General features: G+C 42.2%; 1 protein-coding gene across 1 annotated transcript in view; it reads left to right on the top strand.

Annotated features, from left to right (window-relative positions):
• The window catches only part of UBE2Q1 (ubiquitin conjugating enzyme E2 Q1), a 29,865-nt gene that overhangs the window by 16,351 nt on the left and 766 nt on the right, over positions 1-12,748 (top strand). The window contains exons 10-12 of the mRNA XM_033925136.1: positions 254-302; positions 3,086-3,181; positions 10,769-10,835. Of these exons, the coding sequence (XP_033781027.1) occupies positions 254-302; positions 3,086-3,181; positions 10,769-10,835 (212 nt within the window). The remainder of the gene's footprint in view (positions 1-253; positions 303-3,085; positions 3,182-10,768; positions 10,836-12,748) is intronic.

Raw genomic sequence — 12,748 nt, 5'->3', positions numbered from 1 at the left:
TTGCAGTTGCCACATTTTTTTTACATCCCCTTATTCTCAGTTCTTCATTTTCAGATATTATTTTCCCAGATCTGCAGGTGTCTTTTGATACTTCCGAAATATGAAGTCCAGCAAGATCTGGCTTTGCTATGAAAAAGGCTTTTTAATGGAGCTGTTAGCTTCATGACAAGGGAATTGGACATCGGAATGTCACAGAGATGTGTACTTTTACAGTAAATTGCAAGCAATGAGGTTTGTTTTTTGTTATTTTTAGGTATGTGTTAGGTGGTGGAGCTATCTGTATGGAGCTACTTACCAAGCAGGTGAGATACTGTCTATACAATCTGCAGAACATCTCTTAATAGTTACCTACATCAACAATAGCCACTGTGAAATAAATATTTTTAGTAGGAAAAAAATATATATATATTTTTAGTAGTAGCAGATGTTCTACTCAGGGTGGATTTGATTTAAATCACTAATCAGAAAGACTTGATTTAAATTATGCCTGTGACATTCTGAATGGATGATGTCATCCATTTACCCCAAAAATTGAAACATTGCTTGAATAAACAGCCATATGCTACATAATTAAAAACTAATCCTTATTTCATGATAAATAATTTTTGGACTATAATGTATCTTAAATAGAAAACTATCTTTAGATAGATTTTGTCTCTTCCAAAAAGCTTTTTTTTTTTTTTTTTTTTTTTAATCATTTATTTTTGTTCACCCTGGTTCTACTGGATTGTTAGTATTTCTACTTTGACAGTTAATAAAATGATGACATATCCATCCGAACACTATGCTGAGATGAATTTTGAGAGAAAAGCCTGCACCATGAGAAATATGATAACTGTAATAGATTCCTTTTACGCTGCTGATAGTGACCGGAATGATTTTTTCTGCCGAACCTCAAAAATATCTTATAGATACAGAGTTACCTTCAGTGCTGTGAAGGGTGAGGTGGGAGGCAGAGATGACACAAATTTTTAAGTTTGTTTATTGAAGACTTAATATACCACTTTGGAAGAAACCTATTAAAGCAGTTTACAACAAATAACATCAAAAGAAATGAAAACTATAATAATATATAGAAAAGATAGAGACTGACAAAAAAAAAAAAAATCAATTTAAACCAAACCCTACACTGCTGCTTGTGTGGGGTTAAATGTACTACACTTCTCCCTCCGTATTCGCGGGGATTAGGTGCAGATCTGGCCCGCGAATAGGGAAAAATCACGAATAAGTTTTTAGGCCAGCTCTGACCCACCCCCACCTCCCTCCTGCATCCATGGACCTTACCTGGTGGTCTAGCCGTGATGCGACTACAACGGGAACTCAGGGCAGCCATTTTGATGACGGCTCTGCACGGGGCAGGAGCGTAGGAAGATCGCTCCTGCCCCACGTCACCACTAGACCACCAGGTAAGGTCCGGGGAGGTTCGGGCAGCCTGCAAATAGATGAAAATTAGAAGAAACTTAGAAGCAAAAAAAATTGTGAATAATCGAATTCGCGAATAGGAAAACCGCGAATAGTAAGGGAGAGCTGTACTACTATACTAATCATTTCTAAAGTGCTGTATACATTACATGCAGGTACTTTCTCTGTCCTTAATGGGCTCACAATCTAAGTGGTGTGTTTTTTTTGGTACCTGGAACAATGAAAGGTTATAGTGACTTGCCCAGAGTCACAAGGAGCTTCAGTGGGAATTGAACCCAGTTCCCCAAGATCTCAGTCCACTGCACTAATCATTAGGCTGTTTAAAGAGGTTTATAATTTGAGATCTAATAGGATTGAATTCCAGAGCATAGGAGCTGGATTTGAAATAGAGGCAAGATTGATTTAAAAACTTATTGAAAACAGAGCATACATCCATTCTAGTTGTTTAGAGTTCAATAAAACAGCCAAACTAATTAAATCACTACTACTAATCACCCTACTAATTAAATCACTTTGAATATCAATCTCCAAATGTCTTTACAGGGTAGGAGAAGCTAAATCCTGGACTCCAGTGTTTAGAAGTACTTATTGCTAAGTGCCTCTGAATATGGGTTCTGAGTGCTGGGGAAAGAGCTGGCTGTCACATGGGCACTGGCCACTTTTAGTGTCACAAAAGGCAGTCCTGTGCTTTGCAGGTGCCATCACTGAACATCAGCTGACCCCAAATATTCAGTGGCATTGAATGTCCTGGCTTGATTCTATTGGTGACTTAAAACCTGATTGCCAAGGGCTGAATATCGATACTCCATCATCTGAATCAAACAAGAAAGGTTGCTTAAGGCATACAATGTTACCCAAATATATAAATGCTTTAGCTGCTTTCTGTTGGGTCCTGATGAAAGGAGTGACTCACAAAATATAATTAAGTACTCTTATTAAGCTAGACCAGTGTCCCACAAACTTTTTGGAGCTGGGGCACACTAAAGGTAGTGGCCGCAGCTCGAGGCTCCCGGAAGTGCACGGGTGTCACCATGATGACGTCACATACATATGTGATTTCATAACGTCGACATCCACGCATGCGCAAAGACCCTTCAGATGGGCCTTGAGGCGCCAGCAGGGAAGAGGGCCAGAGAGAAGGAGAGGCGCTGGCCGATTGCCTACAGGATGTACCTCATGGTGAGAGGCAGATCTTGTAAGCAGTCCGCCAGCGCCTCTCCTCCTCCCCAGTGTGCCGCGGCACACCTGAAATCTCAGAAGGCACACAGTTTGCGATATACTGAGCTAGACTAAGCAAACATTAAAAAAAAAAAATAAGGCGACATCTTTATTTCAGTGCATTGATGTGCATTAACGAGTCATCCATATTAACTAGATGCTTATGCAAAACACACAATAAAAACATTTAAGATTCCACTTTTCACAAAATCAGTGCTCTGACAATAATAAACAGCAAAGCTTCCCTCAAGCAAAGGTTTTCTAACAGAAAACAAAAAGCTTTTGAGCTGACTATTTCGGGACAATTGCTAATATACTGAATATGTCTAGACATTTGTATTTGTAGCTGTGATGTGATGTGAAAAGGAAGGCGAGTACCAGTTAGGTCTGTGTGTGCAGTTTCTACTGTGTGGGTACCTGCTCATCCATCTTGTGCTGTCTGCAGGGCTGGAGCAGTGCCTACTCTATTGAGTCTGTCATCATGCAGATCAGTGCCACGTTGGTGAAAGGCAAAGCACGGGTGCAGTTTGGAGCCAATAAAGTAAGAGACTGCATTCTGAGAACTAGTGCTTAAGAACGTTTCATAAAAGAGTCAGATATCATCGAGGAGTAATAAACTTTTAATGATAATGACTGGAGTTGCCATCCAACATATTACTAATAACTGGAAAGATCATACTAGGTTGAACTTTAATTTTTGGTGGAATTCATTATGCCACATATATAGAATGGAAAGATCAATAGCAATACAAAATGGAAATTATAATAATTTTATTAAAATTTGGGAGCCATTAACGTCTTTTTGTCATGATTAAATGCCATTTTTCTATTAGTCATACACCATATAGTATTGGGAGGGGGGAGGGATACAAATATAGGTTTCTTATTATGAATGAAGAGCTTTGAGGGAGGGTGGGGAGAGGGTTACATTTTTATGTTTAGATTATAATGATAAGATATGCAAGTGCTCTGAGTAATTGTGATTGTTGTACACTTGATGAAAATGTACACAAGTGTTGTACACTTGATGAAAGTTTTAAAAATGAATAAAGAATTAAATAAAAAAAAAAGAACATTTCATAAATTCTACCCCAGTTCCTGATAACAAACAAATTAATTTGTTTCTTGGTTAGTAGAAAGTTTTTTTTATAAATAGGTTCAGTGCATATAATGCTAATAATTTTAAGGAATTTAAAACAAAACCTCCAAAAAACTAAAACACATATATGTTAGTACTTTCTGATAGTTGTTAAGGACTTCCTAGCCACCCGGAAAGTGGAACAGTGGACAAGACATACAGGGGTAGAAATAGGGAAGGAGATGAAAGAAGCTTTCTGACCATTTGAGAGAGAGTGAGGCAAGGCCAGCAGATGAGAAGGCTGCCAAAACATTTTGAGGAGGGAGGGGGGATCGGAAACATGACAGTAGGAGAGAAGTTTTCAACTGGTTGAATTTTGGATAGCATGGAGACATACAGATGTTAAAAACCCATGGAAGAGGTAGAGATGGAAAAGTTGTCAGCATAGAGGTGATAGAAAAAATTTTACTCATTCTGTTCTCACCACACAGAAAAGGAAAAAAAGGCACCTTAAAGAGAGAGATGGGAAGGGGAGGGGAGAGACAGAGAAAGTGCACATGCTTATAAAGTGGATAAAGGAAATGCTGAACAAATAGATTATTAAATTATATACTCTGATGCAGAATGTGACCACCACCCAGGTAGTCCTAGTTTTTAACTCTTGGCTTGTGGAAATAAAGGTAAATAATCAGGTTGTAGGTGATATAATAAATAAGTTACACTTTGTTTAAAAAGTATAGATTTGTTAAGATTTTTGGTTGTCTGCTTATGTTAGTATAGCTCAGTGAAAGGGATTAGGAGATGAGGCAGAGACATTTTACAGATCAAAAGCCTTGTATCTGATAAAGGTTGAGACACCCAGGCCTGGATTCTGTAATCAGTGCCGTTGACGGCAGCTACTGATCATGTGTCAATCGCGCAACGGCGCCCGATACAGAATCATGTCTCTGCCAAAGGGAGGTGCGGAAACGTAGGCCAAGGTTTTCCAGGCCTACTTTTCTGGCACCTACCTTTGATGTGAATCGCACCTCTGCAGGCGCTTTTCATCTCACTTTTCATCCACTTCTGACGTTAGCCACGCCCACAGTGGTGTTAGGCGGCCTAAAGCGCCTACAGAGGTATGATTCTGACGCTGATTTTTTTTTTAGGCGCCTTGAAAACTCCATTAAAAACTTAAACAGTGTTTTTGTTTGTTTGTTTTTTTACTGAACTTGAGGACCTACTGGCACCGGTTAAAGAATCTGGGCCCCCATGCCTTTATTGCATCCTTTTATGTCAGTCTCAGAAAGTGTTCTAATTTCAATTATTTTCCACTCCTATGTGAACATGGATTTTTTTTAAAGCATTTTTATTGTAAATTTCTTTAAGAAAAGTAGTTTATGGTAAGTCTATGAAGATTGATTTATGCCCTCAATTTTTGATGACTGAGCATCCTCAATTTTTGGTATATACCTGTTCACATTCTTTCCTTTGGATCATATGTACTACATTCATAGAAAAATATGAATGCGAGCCTTTTATTTTGAATGTCTTCTCATGTGAATAGCTACTTCTTTAGAGTCCCTCCAGACCAGCATATAATGCATTGACTTTTAGCTGTAGTACAAATGGGTGGTGTACTCCCATCTACAATCAGTCTGTTCTCAGTCTCCAGCAGGTGGAGATGGTAAGACAGTGCAATCTTTCCTTTGTTTAGTATAGGGCCTGTTGAATTTGATTAGGCCTTCTTGTCCCTGTTTGTGGGTGCCAGATTGAGCTTGGGAGACCCTTTTAGAGGTCCATCTGACCTCAGGGATGCCACACTCGACTGTTTGAGACCCTCCCCCCATTGCCCCCACCTCCCCATAATTTTTTGGCTTAGAGGTGCTTCAGCTGTAAGCCTTGCCCCGGCTTCCAAAGGACTGTCCTTGCCAGGTGTCATGGGGCTAGCGTCGTCCAAGGATGTTTGCGTGATTTTTGTCAGTACCGCCCTAGCCAAGGTGCGGCCTCTTTTCCTTCCAGAGGTTGGTTGTTTCAGTGCATGAAGTCCTTTCATGGACCCCACAAGGGGGAGTCATGACTCCATCGGGAGTTCCTCTGCCCGTCCAGCCCAATGACATTGCGGGTCCTTTCCCCGGTTCTGGTGGGAGCCGGGTTGCAGGAATTTTTCCGGGGGTGGGCCAAGATCACAATGGATCAGTAGGTCCTAGAGGTGATTCAGGATGACTGCTCTTGAGTTTTCCTGGCCCTTGCCAGATCGTTTCCACTCTTCTCCTTGTCAGGCAAATTGGAAAAAGCTGGCTTTTCATCAGACGCTGCAAAAGTTACTGGACCTCAAAGCAGTAGTCCCATTGACTCCTCAGGAGTTTCGTACTAGCAGGTACTTTGTGGTGCCCAAAAAAGAGGGGTATTTTTGGCCCATCTTGGATCTGAAAGGTGTCAACAGGGTGCTTGGAGTTCCGTCTTTTCGCACGGAGACCCTGAAATCTGTCATTCTGGCCTTTAAGTCTGGGGAATTTCTGATTTGTCTCGATCTGATGAAGGCTTACCTGCATGTTCCTATTTGGACCTACCATCAACGATTCCTTCACTTTGCGATTTTGGGAAAGCACTATCAGTTTTGTGCCCTTCCTTTTGGTCTGGCCATGGATCCGCGGACTTTCACCAAGATTGTGGTTGCAATAGCAGCCTTGCATAAGGAGGACATTCTGGTTCATCTCTATCTGGATGACTGGTTGATTCGAGTAAAGTCCTTTCAGGAGAGTTCCCAGGTCACGACGCAGGTTGTGGAGTTCCTGCAGTCGCTGGGTTGGATGGTCAACCTGTCCAAAAGCTGGCTGGTTCCATCTCAGCTTTTGGAGTATCTCAGAGTTCTCTTCGACACCAGGCCTGGGTGTTGAGATTGTAGATACAGATTTGCTTCCTGATGGATTGTCATTGCCCTCAGATGCAGGATTTTCTGCAGGTCTTAGGGGTCAATGGCGGCCTCCCTGGAAGTGGGCTTGGGCTTACATGCGTCCCCTTCAATATGCTCTCCTTCGACGGTGGTCAAGGAGGCTTTCAAGATCTGGACTCTGGTCCCTCTTCGGGAGTTAGTTCGTTGCAGCCTGCAACAATTCAAGTAAAGTCCTTTCAGGAGAGTTCCCAGGTCACGACGCAGGTTGTGGAGTTCCTGCAGTCGCTGGGTTGGATGGTCAACCTGTCCAAAAGCTGGCTGGCTCCATCTCAGCTTTTGGAATATCTCAGAGTTCTCTTCGACACCAGGCCAGGGTGTTGAGATTGTAGATACAGATTTGCTTCCTGATGGATTGTCATTGCCCTCAGATGCAGGATTTTCTGCAGGTCTTGGGGGTCAATGGTGGCCTCCCTGGAAGTGGGCTTGGGCTTACTTGCGTCCCCTTCAATATGCTCTCCTTTGACAGTGGTCAAGGAGGCTTTCAAGATCTGGACTCTGGTCCCTCTTCGGGAGTTAGTTCGTTGCAGCCTGCTACAGCCTTCCAATCTGGTTTGGGGGGTGAGTCTGGATCAGCCCAGTGGATAGTGCCTCTTACAGACACCAGTCTCCTTGGTTGGGGAGCTCAGTGTTTCAGTTGTTTGGCTCAGAGTAGCTGATCACTGGAGAAAGCATCCTGGTCAATCAATGTTCTGGACACCGGAGCCATTCGGTTGGCATTACTTGCTTTCCAGGCATTGCTGAAAGTCGGTTTGGGTTCTCTTGGATATATCACGGTCGCTTACGTCAATCATCAGGGGGGAACCAAGAGTCATCTGGTAGTGCAAGAGACATCTCTTCTTATGGAATAGACAGAAACTCGTCTGCTGGACATCTCACCTTCCCACATATTGGGAGTGGACAACGTCCAGACAGATATCTTCAGTCATCATGTGCTAGATCCTGGAGACTGGTGTCTCGGTCTGGAAGCCTTCCAGTTGATTGTTCAGGCCTAAGGCTGACCAGTCAAGGACCTCATGGCCACGAGTGTCAGCGTCAAAGCTACGAGGTTCTTCAGTCGGTGCAGGAATTAACCAGGCCGAAGGACTGGATGTTCTGGTGCAGACTTAGCTGATGGATGGCCTGCTGTATGTCTTTCCTCTGTGGCCATTGGTGGGCAGAGATCTTCACATTGCTCGGCACACAGGTCGCGTGATCTGGTGGCTCCGGACTGGCCCAGGCACCCGTGGTATGCGGATCTCGTCTTCTCATGGCAAATCATCTTCTGCTGCCCCTCTCGCCCAACGTTCTGACAGGGTCCCATTCCAATGTTCGATCCGAGTCCCTTTTGTCTTACGGCTTGGCTCTTGAAAGGGATTGCCTAAATAAGGTGATCTCCACTCTCTTAGGTTCTCTGAGACTTTCCATCTCTGGAGCTTATATGCGAGTATGGCATCTTTTTTGAGGAGTGATGTTCCACATGTGGTTCTCCTTCATGTGTCTTTGCCTCACATCTTGGAGTTCTTGCAGGATAGCCTAGACGGGCCTTGACTGGTCCTCCCTCAGGGTTCAGATTGCGGCTTTGTCTTATTTTTGCGGTCTGTTGCATGGGTGGCGTTTGGCCTCTTCTCCGGATGTAATTCGATTCGCGAGAACGGCAAAATTGCTAGGCTCCGATTCGCCCTTCGGTTCCAGCCTGGGATTTCATTTCCATGCTTCTCAGACCTCCTTTTGATCCTCTCTGCTCCTGCACATTGAAGGACCTTACTCTGAAGGCTGTGTTCCTGGTGGCCATTACTTCCGTGAGACGTGTTTCAAACTGCAGGCCTTTTCTTATAGGCCTCCCTTCCTGGAGTTCTCTAGGGAGCGGGTTGTGTTGTGGCCGGTTTCCTCCTTTCTGCTGAACGTGGTTTCAGCTTTTCATGTCAACCAGTCCGTTCTCCTTCCGGTCTTGGGTAGTCGGGGGCTTTTTGGAGCAGAGATTGTTGTGCAAGTTAGATGTCTGTAGGGTCCTTCATGTTTATGTTCAGCAGACCCAGGAGTTCCATCAGTCAGATCATCTTTTTGTCCTTTTAGCAAATCCTCATAAGGGGGATGGTGCTTCTACAGCTATGATTGCATGTTGGTTCAAGGAGGCTATTGCTTCAGTGTACCTTCTTCAGAAGAAACCTGGATTTTCTCAAAGCTCATTCCACTCGGGGTCAGGCAGCCTCTTGGCTTGAGAGATCTCTTGTGCCTCCGGTAGATATCTGTAAAGCTGCGGTTTGGTCTTCTCTCCATTCCTTTGTTCACCACTACCGTCGGGATGCGGTATTCGGTTAAGCGTGTTCTTGTAGCATCTCTTCAGGAGTCCCACCCATGATGGTACTGCTTTGGTACGTCCCATCCATTCTGTGCTGATCTGGAGGGATGCTAAAGAAGGAGAAATTAGGTTCTTACCTGCTACATAAGAATAGCCTTACTGGGTCAAACCAATGGTTCATGAAGCCCAGTAGCCCATTCTCATGGTGGCCAATCCAGGTCACTAGTACCTGACCAAAACCCAAGGAGTAGCTAATTTTCTTTCTTTTAGCCCCTCCAGACTAGCACAGACCCTGCCCTGTCGTATTTTTATTCGGTGTCTTTTCACGAAGAGCACGTTTTTTTCTGCGTGATTTTGTTTCTGTTTTGAGGGAGTGTAGTAAGAGCAGCGGCGTTTGGTTCATCTGGCATAGCTGGTGAGCCATGGGGATTTTTGAAGGTTCTTGTTCTAATCAATATCCAACAGTGTTTTCCCTCTCCAATCTGTACTATTACTTGCTATTCTCCTTAGGGGAGTGCAGTTGGTGTTTTCTAGTTCACAGTTCTTAGTTTGTTCCTGCTTGGCTATTTGTCAAACTGATTGTAAATGGGACTGCACTGCCCACTTGTACTACAGCCAGAAGTCAATGTCTCAGTCTCCACCTGTTGCCAGAGGAGCATAAACCCATCTCTTCTGTGCCGATCTGGAGGGACTAAAGCAAAGAAAATTAGCAGGTAAGAACCTAATTTCTCCCTAAAACCTATGCTCCTTAAATGGCCCACAAGTTAGCTACTTTTGCGTTTAGCACTAACTGGTCACTTTCAGCAAGAATAACCAGTTAATTGACAATGAAAATGACTGGCTAGCCACAACCAAGCAAGTTAACTGGTTGATGGCCATTCCCATCCAGTTAAATCATTTTGAATATCTGCCAGATTGTAAACAAATGGAAAGCAATGTACATAGGTAAAATAGTTTTAACTTACAGATACATGATCCTAGGTTTCTTATTAAGAATTACCACCTAGGAAAAATCAAAATTGAATGTGCAGATAGAATGTTAGGAATTATTCAGACAGGAAGGGAGCATAAAACTGAGCCTCTGTATAAAGCTCGTGGTGCAACTGCAGCTTCAGTACTATATGTAATTCTAATTGCCTCATCTCAAGAAAGATGCATTGGACCTGAAAAAGATCTAGAGCAGGGCAACAAAAATATCAAAAAGGATGGAAAAGAGAAGATGCACACCAACATAGAAACACAAAAATCACAAGTGGAGTGCAATGGTTTAAATAGGGACCATTGTTTACCCTTTTAAACAATAAAATAAGATGACAACCCATGAATTTAATAGTCATCAGATTGAAAACAAATTGGAGACATTATTTTTTTTTCACTCCATAAACTTTCAAACTGTGGAATTTGTTGCCAGAGGATGTGGTCAAGGTAGTTTACATAGCTGAATTTAGAGATTAAAACATGTTTCTGGAGGACAGTTAGCCAAGTAAACTTGGGAAAAAAAACAGCACTCATTTGTGGGAGTGATCTGCAAGATTTAGATTTACTCTTTGGGCTCTGTCAGTTACTCCTAAGAATCTGGATTGACGCTCTGGAGAAAAAGGCTCCTGAGACTGATGGAGTTTTGATGTGACGCAGCATGGCAGTTCTTATGTTATCGTCAAGGAGTAAGTGGAAGGATTTTGTGTGTGTGTGGTATGAGTATTAAAATATGTTTTGTGTATCTAGATGTTCTCTAAAAACTGTTCTAGATTTTACATGTTAGGGAAGATCATGCTCCATTTAATTAGAACACATTTTCCCCCTGAAGTTTCTCACCCCCTTTTTGTCTCTCTTGCAGTCTCAGTACAGCCTGACCAGAGCGCAGCAGTCCTACAAGTCCTTGGTTCAGATCCATGAAAAGAATGGTATGCATGTGTAGCATTATTCATTTGGGAAATAGTGTCCTTTTATATTTTGCTCAGGGGTGGTTGGCATACTGAAAAGGGCAATAGCAGTGTTGGAAAAGTGGGCAAAGATGAATAGCCTCATCTCGCTTCTATTTTGAATGAGTATTTACATAAACTAGAATGGAAAACAATGCTGAATGTGTTTGCTTCAAACATTTATAGAAACGAGAAGATGTTTGGGTGAAAGAGGACATCCTTATTCAGACTGTACATTTTAGCCAATTAACACATGGATTTAGAATTATAGAAAATGTCTGCAGATAGTGACCAATGGCCTATCCAGCCTTCCCATCCATGCCATCTACTTACTTGTCCCAAGCTTTGTTGAATTAAGGTACAATTCTGTCTCCTCTACAGGGAGGCAATGCTACAAATTCAGTCTCTCACCTTCTTCCTGTGCCTCCTAATTCTAGAGCTTCCTTCGATTGAAAGAGACTCGGAGATATTTAAACATCTCTATCATATCTCCCCGTTCCTGCCTTTCTTCCATATTGAAATCCTGAAGTCTGTCCCCATACACTTATGACAAAGACTACTGACCATTTTAGTAGCCACCCTCTGTACTGACTCCATCCTGTTTATTATATCTTTGAAGTTGTAGTTTCCAGAATTATATAGTATTCTAAATGGTACAGAAGTATTATCACCTCTATTTTTCTGGTGGTCATTTCTCTCCTATGTACCCAAGATTTGTCACGTTTTCCAAGTGAAAAATGTTCTTTCTGACTTCTAAAGAACGATAACAATAAATCCATAAATTGGTGTTTGCTAGTGAGGATGACAGCAACTCTAAACAATCCAAAAAGTTCAGCCACATTGACCTTTAAAGCTGCTTTGATTTTCCGTTGAAATGTATAAAACCTTTTATTAAGATATTTATTAATTATATTTTAGTTAAATGTGACTTCCACTAATTTAATAAGCAGCAAAGTCAACTTAAATATAGTGTGTTTTCGGTAAAATTAGTTCCCATTGAGCGGCATTGCCTTAGAAAAGTGAGTGAGGACAAGTTTTTCAAGTTCATTAAAATTATGATGTATCGCAATGTCATAAATTCAAAGCGATTTACAATTAAAAACGGGGTCTAAATTATTAAATACAACAAACACATAGACGTTACAGACTTATGCATGAGGGAAGTGGGGGGGAACTACAGTAAAGAAGATATAAAAGGTAAGAACATCGGGAGGGTAAAAAAACTTTAAAAGTACTTTAATTTCTCGAGGCCTGGAATCAAGGAACCAGTGCAGGGCCAAGAAAACACTCTGCAATGATTATATCTCAAAGGCATCCTTATACAGCCAGCATTTTAACAATCTTTAAATTTAATTAGCAATTTTTCTTCCTTAACAAATGCTGGACCTTTTTGTTACCAGTATCAAAAACCTGACTCCAGAGAAGCTGCACTTCCCTCTACAAAGGCAGTCCCCGGGTTAAGAACAAGTTAACGTTCTTAAGTCAGATTTGTATGTAACTCAGAACTTGTAGATTTTAAGATTCTTGCTGCTTACCTCTGCTCCCAGCTGACAAAAGGGCCAACTGTCCCTAACAGTATTCCCTTTAAGGTACAGCAAGAACAACCACACACTGTTCTTAATGTGGCCATGCATCATTCCTCAATCTGCTACAGGAGACTTGTAGGAGTCTATGCTACTGGAAATACTGCTCAGTGAAATCAAATTAAGTCACATAAGAATTGCCGCTGTTGGGTCAGACCAGTGGTCCATCGTGCCCAGCAGTCCACTCACATGGCGGCCCTTGGTCAAAGACCAGCATCCTAACTGAGACTAGTCCTACCTGCGTACGTTCTGGTTCAGCAGGAACTTGTCTAACTTTGTCTTGAATCCCTGGAGGGTGTTTTCCCCTACGAC

Source organism: Geotrypetes seraphini, chromosome 16, assembly GCF_902459505.1.
Source record: "Geotrypetes seraphini chromosome 16, aGeoSer1.1, whole genome shotgun sequence".
Taxonomy (NCBI): Eukaryota; Metazoa; Chordata; class Amphibia; order Gymnophiona; family Dermophiidae; genus Geotrypetes; species Geotrypetes seraphini.
Note: the sequence above shows the minus strand (reverse complement) of the source record. Positions and strands in the feature narration are given on the sequence as shown.